The 20,585-nt window shown below is 34.4% G+C and overlaps 1 protein-coding gene across 1 annotated transcript; it reads left to right on the top strand.

Annotated features, from left to right (window-relative positions):
* Positions 1 to 7,486: 7,486 nt before the first annotated feature.
* On the top strand, positions 7,487 to 20,300 carry LOC131855321 (uncharacterized). The gene is made up of 5 exons (XM_059206576.1): positions 7,487 to 7,643; positions 12,913 to 13,015; positions 13,338 to 13,581; positions 18,048 to 18,133; positions 19,604 to 20,300. Exons 1-5 carry the CDS (start codon positions 7,590 to 7,592, stop codon positions 19,696 to 19,698), a joined length of 582 nt encoding a protein of 193 aa, XP_059062559.1. The 5' UTR covers positions 7,487 to 7,589; the 3' UTR covers positions 19,699 to 20,300.
* Positions 20,301 to 20,585: the final 285 nt, after the last annotated feature.

The raw sequence follows: 20,585 nt of genomic DNA, 5'->3' as shown, positions 1-20,585 counted from the left end.
TCCTGGACTTTCCCTTCCTCTCTTTCTTTCTATTTATCCATCGATAATATTATTAATAAGTTTGTCGTGTCGTATCAAGTGCCCCAACGTCCCGCCTATTCTCAATAATTTTTATGATCTGTCTCTTTACTTTAACTCTTTGCAGTACTTCTTCGTTTCTTATTTTATCTTTCCATCCTTTCTCTCTCTCTCCAACAACACAATAAAAGCTAGTAATAGGCCACACTTGATACGGCACGATGAATCTATGAAAGTTATTTATAATTATTACGGGAAAGATAGAAGGAAAGAGGGGGAGAGTAAGACCAAGGCACAGCTACATCAGGCAAATGAAAGACAGAATTGGAGTCGTATCGTATCAAGGTTTGAAGAGTATGATGGAAGATCGTGGAAAGTGAGAAGAACTCCACCGACATGAGCGTCGCTCTTAAATTATGTATATAGTTGACAGTTTCATTATTTGCGGGCGCTCCACACCAGTGCCCCCCCTGGTGACCCCTCTGATCGATCCCCCGTCCAATTCCAACGGGGATCGAAATTACGCCAGCCTGAGCCGAGGTTCGACCACCTAACGGTGCCCTCAGACTAAAGTCGTATCCGTCATGCGGTAGTTGGCCTTCAGCCGCTCCGTAAGTCCTTCCTTTAGTTTGGAGTGCCATCTGCACTCGCCCTCTATCGTCCGGTGAAGCTGTAAAGGCCAGCTGCGGCCAACAGCAATAGAGTAGTGCGAAAAAATGTTTCATTATAAAAATATCACGACTTCATGATATCGTTACATCATTACATTTACTTTTCGCATATTGTTAACAACCGTCATTATCAGTTGATAATGTTATCAGTTATTGATAACAGCAACATACCATACTACAACAGGTAAAACAATATGTTTAGTGTTTTAATAGATTGTGCATCTATCATCATGTATTCGTCTTGTACTAGCTGTGCCCACGACTTCACCTTGACTATATAAAAAAAAAATTAATTAGATTATTAATTTTTTTTAACCCAAAATAGCCAAGGAAATTTTTTTTATCATTCTAGCTTTAAAAATGAAAGACTATATAAAAAAAATTAATAATCTAACCCAATATAACCAAAGAATTTTTTTTTTTTTAATATAAAAAAAATCACGAAAATAACTCGATTTCCATACAAACATGTATTCCCTATAAGCCAAAAAATATTTATATATATTTAATCATAAACCTATGTGATAGTATACCTACTCTTTCAGATAAAAGAAGTTTCTTTCGAATCGGTTTATAAATGACGGACTTATGAAATAATATATCATCATCATCATCATCATCGTAGCCCGGAAGACGTCCACTGCTGGACATAGGCCTCTAAGATCTCCACGACGATCGGTCCTGCGCTGCTCGCATCCAATGCCTTCCAGCGATCTTGACCAGATCGTCGGTCCACCTTGCTGGATGCCTTCCCTTGAAATAATATATATTTAGAAACACAGTTGAATTGAGAAGCCTTTTTTGGAGTCGGTTAAAAGTACAGTTAAATTAGAACTCTTATTAAGTCAGTTAACAAGTATAATCAAGATGAAGTTACTACAATGTAAATTTGTACATTTTATCAAATCAAATCATATCAAACATCATTTATTCATGCAAGACATTTTAGCCGCTTATGAACGTCAAGTTTTTTTAATATTATAGGTATAATATTTTTCCTACCGTCCAGTTCAGTATATAGATCGAATTGAGAAGAACTAGCAAGAAACTCAATTGTATTTTTTTTTTTAAACCACTTTATTTACAATGTATTTTTATATAGGTGTCTATGTCTAACATTAAATGAAAATCCCGTGCATGAACAACTATTGCCATGCACGCTCGTCATTCAAGTAATCGTTTAGTGAGTAATAGGCTTTGCTCAATAAATGTGATTTAACAGATATTATACATAGTTCTAAAATATGAGTGTATTTATTCAGGTGTAATACATATATCATTACATAGTATAAAACAAAGTCGCTGTCGCTGTCTGTCCGTCCCTATGTATGCTTAAATCTTTAAAACTACGCAACGGATTTTGAAGCGGTTTTTTTATAGATAGAGTGATTCAAGAGGAAGGTTTATATGTATAATACATGTACACCCGGGCGAAGCTGGGGCGAGTAGCTAGTATTGTATGTTTTAAAGTAGACCAAGTCATAGCATAATTATAGTTAACCAGATTTATCTAAAATGAGACTGTATATAACCTTTATATATTTGACGACCTCGGTGGTCTAGTGGTATAGCATACCGCTTTACTTTGTTGGCCGTAGCTGGCCTTTACAGCTTCACCGGACGTTATGGGGCGAGTGCAGATGGCACTCCAAACCCGCGGAAGGACTTATGGAGCGGCTGAAGGCCAACTCCTGCCCGACGGATACGACTTTAGTCTGAGGGCACCACTAGGGGTTCGAACCTCGGCTCAGGCCGTCGTAATTTCGATCCCCGTTTGAATTGGACGGGGGATCGATCGGAGGGGCGCCCGGGGGCGCCGGTGTGGAGCGCCCGGGCGCGCGCAGGCGCCCGGTTGAATGCGCGATATTGTGTGTTTGAGGTCGTCGTCTTCGCCGGCGAGGACGGTGTCGTGTGTGTGTGTAAAAGTGTGGTCGGGGTGGAACGGGTGGGCCCGTGGGGAGGTGGGGTTATTCGACTACCAACCTCCATATTTATAGACCGAAGTCAGTGTAGAAGGTCGATTTATAAATACTAGATGGCGCTAATTACAATATTTGCAATAATCTTTATATTAGCTAGATTAGTACTATACACAAACTGCCTTCTTTTCATATATTTTTAAAACATCGATTTCTATTCTACAATATTGTTGTGAACTCTAACAGTTTAGACATTTGTATTCATTATGTTTTCTATATATAATATGTAATTAATAAAAAACTGTGGAATCATTGTGTTTACATCAGTTGTTTAGTACTCATAACACAAGCTCTGCTTAGCTTGGGACTAGATGGCGCTGTGTTAATAGTCAAAGTTATTTATTTCATTATTATTAATTGTAGTCTGCCATTTTAAAAGTTGTTACTGTACAATAAAGTGTTACAAATAAACGAACGATCCAATTGATCTGCCTATTTGTTTGTTTGTCAGTCGAGTTTCAGAAAAAAGTTATATATCTATACAAATAAATAAAATTGGAGTGTCTATTTGTAATATTGTAACAACCGTTTTACTACATGCACCAAACACCAAAATAACATTTTATACAATTTTTGTCTGCCTGTTTGTTCCGGCTAATCTCTGAAATGGCTGGGCCGATTTTGACGGACTTTTATTGGCAGGTAGCTGATGTAATAAGGAGTAACTTAGGCGACTTTTATTTTAGAAAAATAAAGTGTAATTCCACGCGGACGAAGTCGCGTTTACAGCTAGTATATAATAAAGTTAATTTCAAACAATTGTCAACAGTTACTCAATCCATAGATTTGAATGTACCATCAGTGCAAGTGACCATTAAAGATGATTATGTCACGAAATCACGACCAAAATAAAGAAATAAAAAAAAAATACCGGCACAGTTCACGACTTATGTTCTTATACATTTAAACGGTTAAAAAGTGTCTATAGTTAAAAGTTCAAGCCTATTTCTAAGTATAGATAGTATCCAATGGTATCGGGTTCGATTCCGGTACATATTTTATAATACCCTGGACAATTAACACAGCGCCCTCTAGTCTCAAGCTAAGAAGAGTTTGTGTTATAAGTACTAGATAACTAATAAATATACTTAGATACATTTTTTTAAATACATACATAATATACATAGAAAACACCCAGACTGATACAAGCAATCATACTCATGAATATATCTAATAAATACGTTTGTACCGTGCGAGGAATCGAACCCGCGACCAACGAATGTAAGGTTGTGTAATAAGAAAATATTTTAACAATCATACTCATGAATATATCTAATAAATACGTTTGTACCGTGCGAGGAATCGAACCCGCGACCAACGAATGTAAGGTCGTGCGCTAAACAGACCACCGACACCGTCAACCAACCAACAACGTTATTTTAAACAATACTTTCTTATCATTTTATATCAACGCAATAGTTTGTAATTTTTTTCTAACCACTCTAATACTGTTGGCTCACCTGGCCTTTACAGCTTCACTGGACGATAGGCGAGTGCAGATGGCACTCCAAACCAAAGGAAAGACTTATGGAGCGGCTGAAGGCCAACTCCCGCCTGAGGGATACGATTTTAGTCTGAGAACACCGCTAGGGGTTCGAACCTCGGATCAGGCCGTCGTAATTTCGATCCCCGTTTAAATTTGACGGGGGAACGACGATCGCTTGTATATGCGCGTACGCACCTGTGCCATCAACTTAACGGTCAACACATCTGTTATTTAGTCAAAACCGCACCCCTCTTCTATCAAAGTTACTGGCAGGTGCAATAATAATAATAATATCCTCGGACAATTCACACAGCGCCATCTAGTCCCGAGATAATCAAAACATGTATCGTGGTATGGGCATGTAATGCGTAGGAATGAAGATAATATTTTAAGAAAGGTGTTACACATGAATGTGGATGGTTATAAGGGCAGAGGGAGGCCGAAAAAGAGATGGATGGACTGTGTGAAAGATGATACGGTAAGAAAGGGAGTAAATAACGAGATGACTGCGAACAGGGATGAATGGAAGAGAAAAACATATTACGACGACCACAAATAAGTGGGTTACGTCGACCAACAATAAATGGGATAAGGATGAAGCAGGTGATGATGATGATGATGAGTACAGATGTAAATACATAGATACTTTTTTTGTAAATACAAATAAAATAAAGTTATTAAACAACCAGATCGATATAAACAATCATACTCATGAATAAAATGTTGGTTGAATCAAACGTGTCACCATCGGAAGAGCTTGCGTTATGGGCACTAGATTACTGATGTAAATACATAGATACTTTTTTTTGTAAATACAAACGTAACAAAGACAGTAAACACCCAGACAGATAAAGGAAATAGAAATAGATATAATCTTTATTCAAATAAACTCATTACAAGCACTTCTGAATAGTCATATTTTGATTCTACCACTCATTCGGAAAAAAAAACAATCATACTCATAAATATAATGTTTGTACCGTGCGAGGAATAGAATAGAATAAAATAGAAAATCATTTATTCAAATAAACTTACATTGAAACACTTGAATAGTCATCACATTTTTTTTATCTACCGCTCATTCGGAAAGAAGAAATCACAAGAATCATCACAAGAAGAACGAGCAAGAAATTTGCTTGTTGCTCTTTTAAATAATTTTATTGTTACTTTACATTTTTAAGTTTAAGTGTGTGAATACAAACTACCAATTAGCACTAATTCAATTAAATACTCAATTAGAAAAAATATTGAATATACAACCAACTGGTTAAAATTTAATAAGAGGAAATCAGTCATAGTGATTAGAGCAGACCAGTCCCTACAAGTAGCACCCGTTCACGAGTATGACGGATGTAAATACAAACATAATAAATATAGAAAAAAACCAGATCGATACAAACATGGTACCGTGTGAGAAATCGAACCAGCGACCATCGGAATTGCTAATACCACTAGACCACCGAGGCCGTCAACCTTATACCAATCCATACAATAATTTATCTAAAACAATAAAGATAAAAAATATCTAATCAAAACAAAATAACTTGCTAAACCTTTTTATTGGAACTTTAATGACCATAACAGTTCCTGTGACATGAGATAAAACAAGATAAGAAAATGAATTTAAGTGATAAAGAAGGAAAAATAAATTAAAATACAGAAATTATACCAAAGACAACGGCTGTATGGACTAGAGAATATGATCCCGACTAGTAGTTTTCTTAATCCCGGGTTTTCGGGATTACTGAAAGATAATATCGGGATCTATATACATATACATATATATATACTAGCTGTCCCGGCAAACGTCGTTTTGCCATATAAATTAATAACGCTATAAAAAAATAGGGGTTGATGATAGAAGGGTGAAAATTTAGGATTGTATGTATTTTTGTATGTTGTATCATAAAAAAATAGAAACTAAAAATTTTATCTAAAAAATAAAAAAAAATGTTGGCCGACTCTCAGCCCTAATCAATACGCTCACAAAATTTCATGAGACTCGGTCGAGCCGTTTCGGAGGAGTATCGTAACGAAAACTGTGTCAAGAGAATTTTATATATAAGATGTATAGATAGGCTAGGGTAACCAATTACCATCAGACGGGCCGTATGCTTCTTTGCCACTATCGTAGAATAAAAAAATACTATTATAGGTTTGTTAACCTTATTTTATAAAGCAGGTAATCATCAGAGCGTATCTTAAGGGTGAAATAGAAATGTCAAGCGTGAACACAATAAGGGCTAGAAATGTACTATATACCACAAGCTTCTTTGTCCCTATCTTTAAAATAATACCGTGTTCAAATCACAAAAAAAAGATTTACTTTCGAAAGGTCGCGGGTTCGATTCCGCGCACGATGTAAACAGTTGTATTCATGAGTAAGACTTTTGTTCTTAAGGATGACTAGCTGTTCCCGCTTCGTAATTTACAAATTAACTTTATTTTTCTAAAATAAAAGTAGCCTAAGTTACTCCTTATTACATCGACTAATTGCCAAAAAAAGTCCCGTCAAAATCGGTCCAGCTATTTCAGAGATGTGTTCCGTTCATGTTCCGGCTAGGAACAAACAGACAGACAGACAAAAATTGTAAAAAATGTTATTTTGGTGTATGTATCGTATTTATATTCATATGAATGTAGTAAAAAACTGTTATTTCAATATTATAAACAGACACTCCAATTTTATTTATATGTATAGATAATGGAATGATGCACCTGTCTGCGCTAACGGTATACGCTGGCGGGGCACCAGTGGAGGATGATAAGATGAGTATGAGGTCAGGTCAGTTAGCCCATCGTGACAAATTCACCAGGAATTTATCACGATGGTTTCCAGGGGGAACCGCGTGGAGGTCAACCTGACATGGTACATTGCTAGCAATGGGGTCATTAGTCCACATTACTAACAATCCTATACTCCTCCGTGAGAGTGTTTGTTTGTATATGTCTAGGGGTTTTATTTATATCGAAATTTACTAATACAACAGACATGGTTGTTCAGGTTACGAACACTGATTAGACTATTTGCTTTCGCAATAGCATATGCTGGTGGTCACTCTATTCTCCCAAATTTGAATTTAAATGAATCTGTATTATTGTAAACATGTACAACATTTATTTGAAAAGAATACGAGCTGAGTTTCTTGACAGTTCTTCTCATCTCGAAATCATTCCGAACTGACGGTAGATTTGACATATCATAAGAGTCTGTAATAGACCTACATGAATAAAGATATTTTGAATTTGAAATTTTAATTGGACCTCGCACTAGGCGTAGTATGAAAAATACTATTAGTTACTAATTATTTTCCGTTTCTTTTCAGATTAATGCTATGCTAAAATGAATGAAATCATCGGAAAGAGATAGCTGTAATATATTTTTTAAAGTCCAACAAGTAATGTAAGAAGTATTTAAAATTATATACTATAAAAATGGCTGAAAACGAAACTCCAGTTACAGTAGATGATCTGCCGATGTCATTTCAGGTGAGTCCACATTCCTACTGCGTCACCATTTTTTTTATGGATTTTTTTTATTTTATTTGTTTCACTGACATTATTTTTTACTAGCTGTACAAGCGACTTCGTCCGCGTGAAATTTAACAAAGAAGTTAATTAGAGAATTTTATAAAATAAAAGTAGAAAAATTGAATCTGTGATCCACAAAACGTGAACGGACATACTAAACCACTAAGTGACTGCACCTTTGATGTAATTACTAAGAGGTCATTTCATTTGATCTTACATTATATGGTCAAACGGAATATTTCTTATGTTATTGCTATGTTCTCATAAAGAACATACAAACCACCAGTACTCCCAATATTGTATTATATATTACTGGCAACTAGCCCCGGCTTCGCCCGGGTGTACGTGTATTATACATATAAACCTTCCTCTTGAATCACTCTATCTATTTAAAACAAAACTCCTTCAAAATCCGTTGCGTAGTTTTAAAGATTTAAGCATACATACGAACGGACAGACAGCGACAGCGACTTTGTTTTATACTATGTAGTGAAGCCAATGTTTAGTACAGCTTTGATTTGGCGTTGTGAACTGTTCACTATCTCTCCGGTAATGTAAAATACCGGTAACAAGGTTTATCTGAAACAAAAAGATTCATATAAAACATTTTCTCAGTAAAAATGGTTATTATAATATTGAAGAATTTGTAAATGATAATAATCTGATTGCACTAAGAATGCAGTGCGTTGTGGTTTCTATATTAATTATCGAATGCCTCTTACTTGTTATTGTGTAATTATTTAATTAAAATAACTTATTTAAAAGAGCAACACACAAGTTTCTTATTCATTCTTCTTGTAATGAGTCTGCGTTCCGAATGAGTGGTAGAATAAAAAATATGACTATTCAAAAATGCTTGTATTGAGTTTATTTGAATAAGGATTATTTATATGATTCATAACACGGCTGTAGACTCGTCCTGAATTCCATTTAATTCAAATATTATTTGTAAAATGTGGACATATCAAATATATACTTCTAACTATACCCCACGAGTTTATAGTCGTTTATAGTTATTAAAAAAAATTGTACAACACTACTCTGTGTTCCTAAACTATATTTAGGAACACAAGGTAGTGTTGTACAATTTTTTTTAATAGTTTTTAAAGTACATATAAAACACATGTAAAACTGTACATTATAGATCACAATTATTGATCATAATTAACGTATTTATTTATAATATGTTTATATGAAAAAAGTATCTCTAAGTAAAAAAAAAAACACATGTAAAACTGTACATTATAGATCACAATTAATGTATTTATTTATAATATGTTTATATGAAAAAAGTATCTCCAAGTCGAAGATAAAACACATGTAAAACTGTACATTATAGATCACAATTATTGATCATAATTAAGGTATTTATTTATAATATGTTTATATGAAAAAAGTATCTCCAAGTCCAAGATAAAACACATGTAAAACTGTACATTATTGATCACAATTAATGTATTTATTTATAATGTGTTTATATGAAAAAAGTATCTCTAAGTAAAAAATAAAACACATGTAAAACTGTACATTATAGATCACAATTATTGATCATAATTAACGTATTTATTTATAATATGTTTATATGAAAAAAGTATCTCCAAGTCCAAGATAAAACACCTGTAAAACTGTACATTATTGATCACATTAACGTATTTATTTATAATGTGTTTATATGAAAAAAGTATCTCTAAGTAAAAAAAAAACACATGTAAAACTGTACATTATAGATCACAATTAATGTATTTATTTATATCACACAGTTCTCTGATGTTATTTCTGTTGATATTTTTATTTAATAATTTTATATTAAAATTTATAATTACTCCACACAAACATTGTCACTTAACTATTACACTGTTAGTTATATATTGCCACTAGTTTAATTATAAAATATATTGATCGTTTAATTATAAAATAATATTAGTAAAAATATAACAGGGTTGTTTGGGCTATTGTAAGATTCTTGGACCTGTAGCACTGCGACCTACATAGATCTATTGTGCTCGCCTTTTTTCAGAGTTCGCTACCTAGACCCGTCAGGGACAAGAATTGAAGGATATTCTTAGGAGCGATGGTTTTTATCTCCTCAGGATAGAGTATAAACTTTCCAAAGTAGATATTTCGTTTATGCATGAGTGGGCTACAACCACATAGGATGTGTAGTGGCGTTTCCTCTTCACTTTGGCAGAATCTACATTACAGTAGTAATATATGTATATCTTATTATTAATATTATAAACGCGAAAGTTTGTGAGTACGAATAGATGTTTGTTACTCTTTCACGCAAAAAATACTAAACAGATTTTGATAAAACTTTATAGTAATATAGCTTATACATCTGAATAACATATAGACCATAATTTAAAGAGATATTATGTAAATTGGGTGATATATAATGATAATTGTGGTGCAGACGAAGTTGCGCGGGTCAGCTAGTATGTATATACATATAATAATATCTCAGGACAGACAATCTGGTCCCATGGTAAGCAGAGCTTGTGTTATGTGTACTAGATAACTGATATAAATACATATATATATTTGTTTATAAATACATATAAAACACCCAGACCGATAGAAACAATCATACTCATAAATACAAATGTTTGTACTGTGCGAGGAATCGAACCCGCGACCAATAAGGTTGTCAATATATGTCTATTTAGAAGTGTAAATGAAATAGTAAAGTAAAAGTGTTTTTAATAAGTACACTATGACGTCATCACGCTATATTTATACAGTAGGTATTAGTTGAGTGAGATTAGATTATATTTGATTACTATTCAGTGCTACCACACTGTGACGAGTTGGCATAGATATACACACGGGCGATTATTAGTCGCCGAGTCGATACATACGGGCGATTTTAAGTAGTCAAGTTCATTTATAAATTTAAGAGGACTACTCTTGTCGGCGGAGCTCTTGCCACTTTCTACGATCTTCCATCATACACTTTAAGCCTTGATACAACACGACTCCACTGTAGTCGAGTAAGGCACATTAATTATTTCCCAGTAAGACACGGGTGAATACGATCGATCCCAGTCCAATTCAAACGAGGATCGAAATTACGAAGACTTGTTACTCCTTATTATATATCAGCTACTTGCCAAAAAACGTCCCGTCAAAATCGGTCCAGCCATTTCAGAGATTAGTCGGAACAAACAGACAGACAGACAAAAATTGTAAAAAATGTTATTTTGGTGTATGTACCGTATTTATATTCATATGCATGTAGTAAAAAACGGTTATTTCAATATTACAAACAGACACTCCAATTTTATTTATATGTATTACATATCATACCTCGTCTACAAGAAGTTCCCAGTGTGTAATCTACAAAAAGTTGCCAGTCTGCTATCTACAGACTGAGTAGATGTTAACGCACCTCTAATTTGTATACAGAGCGGAAAGATGCGAAATTGTAAAGTAATTATGCAAATTTAGTACCATTAGGACTTCCACACACTAGCTACTAGTGTAGTACTTCTATTAGTTTTTTTTTGGACTACTCTAATGCTGTTGGCCGCAGCTGGCCTTTACAGCTTCACCGGACGATAGGGGGCGAGTGCAGATGGCACTCCAAACCAAAGGAAGGACTTATGGAGTGGCTGAAAGCTAACTCCCGCGTGACGGATATGACTTTAGACTGAGGGCACCGCTAGGGATTCGAACCTCGGCTCAGGCCATCGTAACATCGGTCCCCGTTTGAATTGGATGGGGGTCGATCGGAGGGTCAATAAGTGTACGGATACCGTGAGTGCTGTGTATCGCGAACTTCCATTGAACAATCTAGTGACGGTAGATGAAGAAACTGCTGTCACTTATCTACATTGACATCGCTGTTACTCCAGTCAGCTCGGGACCACGGCTACTGCAACCTAGTCGAAACGTTGAGAGAGAGTCGAAGAGTCACGTTCTTATCGGTGGAGCTCTTACCATCTTCCACGATCTTCCATCAATCTTATTAGTAGTTGATACGACTCCAACTTTTTCCTTAATCTGCTATAAAGCTGTTTTATTTTTTTTTATTTATTAAACTTTAATGCACAGATACATTAATAAAGGTGCACATGGCGTACTTAACACCTAGAGGCAAACAGAGATTCATGTGGGCGGTACATTATGATTAACATATAATACTTACATAACTTAATAATATATATATAAATAGCAATACATATACATACAATATATATACAAATCAACAATGAAAGTCAGTCTGTTTTGGTCTTCATCTTCTTCCGTCTATTTTTCCTTAGATAATATCATTCATAAATTCGTCGTGTCGTATCAAGTGCCCCAACACTTTCCCTATTCTCAATAATATTTAAGATCTGTCTCGTTTCATAAACCCTTTGCAGTACTTCTTCTTAGTGAAGACTTTGCTCAGTAAATATGATTTAACTGTTTTGAACCTACATCAAAACCACCTAGTTTTTAAATATTCACCGTTAATGGTACAAATTTCAAAGGACCATCATTTATGCGACAATTAGAGCGGCGCGCGGCCATTTTGTCGACCGGAAATGACGTCACGCGCATGGGGCCATAGTGATGTATCAATACACATGAGTGCATTGAGTCGAGTCGAGATGTTATGAGTTATATATTAACATACATGCCCGTTTATTATGAGTACTTAAAAGTTCAATTCCATATATTTTATTCATGCACGGCATTTTCCTTTAATGTCAGACATAGACACCTATATAAATACATTGTAAATAAACTGGCTTTTAATAAATAATAATCAATTGAGTTTCTTGCCAGTTCTTCTCAATTGGATCTATATAGTGAACTGGATGGTAGGGAAAAAATTATAATATAAAAAATTTGAAGTTCATAAACGGCTAAAATATCCTTCCTGAATGTTATGGCTACTATGAGTACTAAAATGTAAAGTAATAATAAAATTATTTAAAAGAGCAACACGCAAGTTTCTTGCTCGTTCTTCTTGTAATGAGACAGCTTTCTGAATGTGCGGTAGATTAAAAAAAATGTGATGACTATTCAAATGTGCTTCAATGTTTATTTGAATAAATGATTTTCTATTCTATTCTATTATATTCTACTATACAACTGATATAAATATTTATTTATAAACATTTTTTTTAAATACATACGTAATATATATAGAAAACACCCAGACTGATACAAACAATCATACTCATGAATACACGTCGATAATATTTCTATTATATAATTGTTTTTTTTTTGCTTCCAGGTAAAATATTTAGGCCAAAGAGATGCTAAAGGATTATGGGGCATCAAACATACCAGGAAACCTGTAGACCTTATGGTGGCTGCAGCAAAGGCCTTGCCTCCAGGTACATTTTATTTTTTTTATATTGATGACAAACGAATAATGCACTCCACACTAAAGGTATAGATAGGTAGATATAGTGTAAACTTTCCAAAGAAGCATGAGTGGGCTACAACCACGTAGGATGTATAGTGGCGTTTCCACTTCAGTTTGGCAAAATCTGCAGATTTTCAGGAAAAAAAGTTCTAGATTTCATCATTAACTATACGAACTTTGGGACTCCTAGAAACCCCTTGTCACACTTCGTCATACTTTGTCACACATCCGTCTTAATGTGTGACATCATGGAAAACCACTTAACAAATCCTTACCACCATAATTTCCAGATCAAATTTTACCCATCGTGAAATTAGTGATATCAACCAACGGGGTATATATAGAGACGGTGAACCAAGGAATGAGGAAGAATGAATTTGAGGACATGTCCGTCTTCTTCAAGATCGAGTCCATATCATACGGAGTCCAGGACCTGGTGTACACCAGAGTCTTCTCCATGATAACAGTCAAGGACTCCATAAACGTGAAGGGTCTGAATCCGTTTGAATGCCACGGCTTCGTTTGCGAGTCCAGGTATATTAAGATCTATACTAATATTATAAATCTATATATTTGACGACCTCGGTGGTCTAGTCAACGGCCTGATCCAAGGTTCGAACCCCTAGCGGTGCCCTGAAACTACAGTCGTATCCGTCAGGCGGGAGTCGGCCTTCAGCCACTCCATAAGTCCTTCCTTTGGTACTCCATAAGTCTTTCCTTCAATTGTGAGTAGCTTTGACGTGGTCTAGTGTTTTGAGTAGTCATGCTCACTAAAATGTCCAGACTTGTGGCGGCGTGGTGGGCCGGGTCATTGGGCTCCCTAAAATATGGTCGAGCGCAGTGATGGCTGGCTCATCCGTCATACTCGTGAACGGGTGCTGCTTGTAGGGACTGGTCTGCTCTAATCACTATGACTGATTTCCTCTTATTAATTGTTTAACCAGTTGGTTATGTATTCAATATTTTTTCTTTTTGAGTATTTAATTGAATTAGTGCTAATTGGTGGTTTGTATTCACACACTTAAACTTAAAAATGTAAAGTAATAATAAAATTATTTAAAAGAGCAACACGCAAGTTTCTTGCTCGTTCTTCTTGTGATGAGACAGATTTCCGAACGAGCGGTAGATTAAAAAAAATGTAATGACTATTCAAAAGTGCTTCAATGTAAGTTTATTTGAATAAATGATTTTCTATTCTATTCTATTCTTTGGTTTGGAGTGCCACCTGCACTCACCCCCTATCGTCCGGTGAAGCTGTAAAGGCCAGCTACGGCCAACAGCATTAGAGGAGTCCAAAAAAATGATCTAGTGGGATAGACACCGCCTTACTTCCGAAGATCGCGGGTTCGATTCCTCGCACGGCACAAACATTTGTATTCATGAGTATGATTGTTTGTATCGGTCTGGGAGTTTTCTATTTATGTTTAGTATATTAAAAAAAATAGTATATTGTATGTATTTATATCAGTTGTCTAGTAATCATAACACATGCTCTGCTTAGCTTCAGACTAGATGGCGCTGTGTGAATTATTAAATATTATTATTATTGAGCAACCACAGGTTGATAACAAAGATCTATTGGAATTACCCTTAAATAAATTCAAAATATCTGTTAAATCATATTTACTGAGCAAAACCTATTACTCACTAAACGATTATTTGAATGACGAGCGTGCATGGCAATAGTTGTTCATGCACGCGATTTTCATTTAATGTTAGACATAGACACCTATATAAATATACATTGTAAATAAACTGGCTTTAAAAATAAGTAATTTAATTGAGTTTCTTGCCTGTTCTTCTCAATTGCATCTATATACTGAACTGGAAGGTACATGAATAAGAGATTTTTTAATTTGAAATTTCCTCCTTCTTTAAAGTGTGTTAAACATAGATAAAATTATCAAATGTTAGTTTCCCACGGACGAAATCGAAATCAATCAATCAGAGATAAAGTGATATAGTGATGAAATATAATAGTAGGCCATGTAATAAGTCGGTCATATGATTTATCTTAAACGCTTTATCTGTTGCATAACAGTTGATAATATTGCGTCTAAAAACAGAGACTGTGTGGACAATTCACACAGCGCCATCTAGACCCAAGTTAAGCAGAGCTTGTGTTATGGATACTAGACAACTGATACAAATATCTTACTAATATTATAAACGCGAAAGTTTGTGCGTACGATTGGATGTTTGTTACTCTTTCGCGCAAAAACTACTGAACGGATTTTGATGAAACTTTACAGTAATATAGCTTATACATCAGAACAACATCATTTCCAAAAAACAGCAATATTCATAATATTAATACTAGATTTAAAGACAAACTTGCTGTCCCCAAGTATCGTATAGAAAAAGTCAATAGGTCTTTTATGGGAATAGGTATAAAAATGTACAATAAGATACCAAAGGATATATTGGAATTACCCTTAAATAAATTCAAAACATCTGTTAAATCACATTTACTGAGCAAGGCCTATTACTCACTAAACGATTACTTGAATGACGAGCGTGCATGGCAATAGTTTTCATGTTCGGGATTTTCATTTAATGTTAGACATAGACACCTATATAAGTAAACTGAATTTAAAAAAAAAAGTAATTCAATTGAGTTTCTCGCCAGTTCTTCTCAATTGGAGCTATATACCGAACTGGACGGTAGGGAAAAAAAATATAATGTAAAAACTTGACGTTCATAAGCGGCTAAAATGTCCTACATGAATAAATGATTTTTGAATTTGAATTTGAACATATAGGCTATAATTCAAAACGACATTATGTAAATGAAATGAAATGTAATGATAAATGTCAAGTAAGTGTGATGGAGACGAAGTTCCGCGCGTTAGCTAGTAGATATATAAGTTTTTCCTAAATACATACATATTGTAAGTAGAAAACAACCAGACTGATACAAATAATCATACTCATGATTACAAATGTTTGTACCGTGCGAGGAATTCAACCCGCGACCATCGGAAGCAAAGCCAAGAGCATTTTTATCGCGGCACAAACATTTGTATACATAAGTATGATTGTTTGTATCGCTCTGGGTATTTACTATGTATAATAGGTATGTAAATACGAAAAAAAATATCTATGTATTTGTATCAGTTATCTAGTACCCATAACACAGGCTTTAGCTAGCTTAACTTGGGTCTAGATGGCGCTGTGTGTATTGTCCTGAGATTATTAAAATATTTTAAAGTTGTACGTACAAGGTTAAGTTGCAATATCATGAGAATATTAATTGTAACAAACTATTTCTATATACCTAACTATGCCCATTAGTGTGGGAATACAGTTAGCCAGGGCCGGACTAACCCTGTAACCGAAAATTCGGGGCCCCTCACTATTTTTTTCTGGTGGTGGTTTTTCCTCACTGGAATGGTGCACCTGCGTACGCTAGCAGATGTATAAGTATGACCTATTATAACAATTTTTTTTCATAATGATAACACTTTATTTATACAGATATAAAAAAATATATATACTACAATGAACCTAGCACTAAAAACCTTAAAAAGTATAATACAATAACTAAAATTATTAAAAAGATTCCCTTTAGGCAGGCCTCTCTTCCCCACTGGGCACACTGGGCACGCCCAGGGCCCCGCGATGGATTGGGGCCCCCTAGTCTCGTCTAGTTTCTACTCCATTACCAAACGATAACCGATAGCTACTCTACTCTCGCCTGAAAATCAGTCTTAACAAATGCTTACCGACTATAGTCAATTTGTTCCTTTTGTTAATTTCTTTATAAATGTCCAGCAAAGAACTTGAACCCCTCATCACGTAACGACTTTTTAAAACTATTTTTCTCTGGTTTGTTTTGAAGGTAAGGCATCCCCATATACATCTCTAAGGAGTCATGTTTAAAAATGACTTTGTCTATTCTAACAAAATAGTGCTTTATTATTATGGTCATAGGGGTCACATTACCCTAATGTGCCCTGGGCCTGTATTAGGTGAAACACGGCCATGCATTTAGGCAAGGTTCCGAAGATAATGGCAGCGTTCCCATTTGAACAACTAATTCTTTGTCCGAGGTAGCTGCCAGCTCTTCAGTCTTCTGTAATATCGACCTTTTTACTATTTCCTCAAAAAGCCTTATAGCGCTAGGACCCCACGGACCAAGGTCTCGACACCGAATGGCACAAAATCTATATTTGCAGTTTTACTAATATTAACAATGTCAATCAGCATCAAAATCATGAAATCAAATACAATACTTAGTTATAAAAAAAAAAATTATTTTATTTTTTTGTTTTGGGTCCGATGAGGCGCCCCTGGGCATTTATTTACCTACACTGCAGAATAGTTAGTCCGACTCTGCACACACCCAAAAATATTACGAAATACACAATCTGAGATGATAATCTTCAACAGAACAATGAGACAACATAATTTCATTATTTCTGTGTCTTATTTATTTATTCGCATCCAACTGAGCTTGCTTTGCAGTTTCACAACACGCTTAATTTTTACATACATATGATTACGTACATACAAAAGCAATAAATGATCAAATAGTAAGGAATTTTAAAGTATAAAACAAAGTCGCTGTCGCTTTCTGTCCGTCCCTATGTATCTTTACGCAACGGATTTTAAATCGGTTATTTTAAATAGATAGAGTGATTGAAGAGGAAGGTTGATATGTATAATATAACTACACCGGGGAAAAAAGCCGGGGTTGGTAGCTAGTATTAGGATAGACTACAGAAAGTAATATATTATGTTCATATACTTTATTTTATATACGATATTTTCACATACTTTATTTCCGCCACCCGATAAATGAATATAAAATAAAATAAATAAATATTGTTCTGTAAAAAAAAAATAAAACAAAAATAAAAAAAATATATATATATACAAAACTTACAACTTCATGCGATATTCGGACGAAATGAATCACTTGTAAATAAGAAAACTTTTTAAATTTTAATTTCTTTATTTTGAAACATTTCTGAAACAAAACATTGTTTTTTTTTTAGAAACGCAGCGAGAAGACTCATTTACTCTTTGTCGGCGGCTTTCCAAGATTATTCTAGAAGAGTGAAGGAAATGCAAGCAGAACCAGGTATGTAATACGATAACATATCGCAACTGTAATCTATACTATATATAATATAATATATAATATTATAAAGTTGAAAAGTTATTTGTTTGTTTGTTTGAACGCGTTAATCTCAAGAACTACTGGTTCGAAATGAAAAATTCTTTTTGTGTTGGATAGTCCATTTGTCGGGAAAGGTATTAAGCGATTTGTAGTTACTCTTTCACGCGAAAACTACTGAACCGATTTTGATGAAACTTTACAGTAATATAGCTTATAGATCAGAATAACATATAGAATATACATTTCGTACGGGCGAAACTGCATGTACGTCAAATTTTTTATATTATATTTTTTCCATACCGTCCAGTTAGATAGATAGATAGATATAGATATAGATCCAATTGAGATCTGGCAAGAATTCAAATGAATTTCTTTTTTGTTTTAAAATACAAGCCAGTTTATTTACAATGTACATTTATATAGGTGTCTATGTCTAACATTAATGAAAATCCAGTGCGTGTATTTTGAAGGTGACGCCATTTACATTTTCATTTTTTTTTTCCTTATTCGTCCATCTCCTTTTCAATGATGGAATAGGCAAAGATCCTGAGACCGTACAGCCTAGTCTATGTTTAATTATTTTTTTTCTATATTCGTCCCTCTCCTTTTCAATGATGGAACAGGCAAAGATCCTTAGACCGTACAGCCTAGTGTATGTTTATTTTTTTTTTCTATATTCGTCCCTCTCCTTTTCAATGATGGAACAGGCAGAGATCCTTAGACCGTACAGCCTAGTCTATGTTTAAATTTTTTTTCTATATTCGTCCCTCTCCTTTTCAATGATGGTACAGGCAAAGATCCTTAGACCGTACAGCCTAGTGTATGTTTAATTTTTTTTTCTATATTCGTCCCTCTCCTTTTCTATGATGGAACAGGCAAAGATCCTTAGACCGTACAGCCTAGTCTATGTTTAATTTTTTTTTCTATATTCGTCCCTCTCCTTTTCAATGATGGAACAGGCAAAGATCCTTAGACCGTACAGCCTAGTCTATGTTTAATTTTTTTTCTATATTCGTCCCTCTCCTTTTCAATGATGGAACAGGCAAAGATCCTTAGACCGTACAGCCTAGTCTATGTTTAATTTTTTTTCTATATTCGTCCCTCTCCTTTTCAATGATGGAACAGGCAAAGATCCTTAGACCGTACAGCCTAGTCTATGTTTAAACTTCTTCATATTTGTATACGGGATGAGGTCAAAGGCCAATTCTTATGTATATTTATTAATTATGCTTTCATTCGTGTTAAAAAATTAAGTCTTATACATAGTCCATATCTTTGTATCAAGTATTTAAAGTTCTATCGACATAGAAGTAACGTATAAATATATAGATATATTATGTTGCAAAAGTAGGTAGTCTTGGATGTCGCGCGGAATTTTTTCCGGTTTCTTGTAATTACATTTTCAAATAAAAAATGTTGTTTTTTTTTCAGAGCTAGACGACAGACACCCGAGTCTAAAGAAAAGGTTCGCAATAGATCTGCGAACGCCAGAAGAAATCGAAGCAGATCTAGAAACAGAAGCTTAGTTTAAATACTAAACAATCATAATAAAGTGGAGGCTTAATATTTAAATCCAAAGATATTTAACAGATAATGATTATTACCATAGATAATAAAATATTACGAAAAGAATGATAATTGTGCCTGTATAGTGCTATACCTGTGCGTATCTATTTTTTTTTTTAATTAAAAATGGCGGGATTTTGTGATAAAATTTATCTGTCATTTTTAATTACATATTTTATTTATAAACAATATTATAAATGCGATAGTGAGTTTGTTTATTTATTTGTTGGTTTTTATTTCACGTCTCAAGTCAACCTTAACCAATCATCATGAAATTTGAAACATTACCTATATTTGAAATTGTGAATATATTATAGGTTATGTTTTGTTCATGCCTAATATACATACTGTTTTAAATTTATACGTACAATTATATAAAATCCCGGGATCTAACGACGTTTTATTTCGAGAAAAATCACGGGATCTCACCACGTTTTATTTCGACTTACGAGTTTCAATAGTAGCAACAAACGAAGTGTAAAGATAGGCGAATATATAAGATTTATTTACCATCTACCAGCTGCTTTCAGTTTACCTGTGGTCATGGTGGTTGAAACACTACCGAAATATCGGGACTCAATAAAAGTAAAACGTGGTAAGATCCCGTGATTTTTCCTAGTGTTAATATGTATACATATTAATCAGTTATTTAAAGTTGAGTTATAGAAGAAAATATTTTTAATATTTTCAATCTTTCTCTGCACCACTCATGGTTGCCTGGTAGATAACGCCGCAAAGTGTAAGTAATATGTGCACATATTTGTGCATTGAAGAATCATTACATAGTATAAAACAAAGTCGCTGTCGCTGTCTATCCCTATGTATGCTTATATCTTTAAAACTACGG

The sequence above is a fragment of the Achroia grisella genome, unplaced genomic scaffold (genome assembly GCF_030625045.1).
Source record: "Achroia grisella isolate CSIRO2021 unplaced genomic scaffold, CSIRO_AGI_Agris_v1 utg1360, whole genome shotgun sequence".
NCBI lineage: Eukaryota > Metazoa > Arthropoda > Insecta > Lepidoptera > Pyralidae > Achroia > Achroia grisella.
The sequence above is the reverse complement of the archived record's forward strand: the minus strand, read 5'-3'. Positions and strand labels throughout refer to the sequence as shown.

Bases quoted from the DNA above. Each gene is read 5' to 3' on its own strand.
- LOC131855321 (XM_059206576.1), top strand. From the start codon at position 7,590: ATGGCTGAAAACGAAACTCCAGTTACAGTAGATGATCTGCCGATGTCA. The intron at 13,582-18,047 runs GTATATTAAGAT...TTTTTTTTTTAG, and splicing joins GGCTTCGTTTGCGAGTCCAG to AAACGCAGCGAGAAGACTCA. The intron at 18,134-19,603 runs GTATGTAATACG...TTTTTTTTTCAG, and splicing joins GGAAATGCAAGCAGAACCAG to AGCTAGACGACAGACACCCG.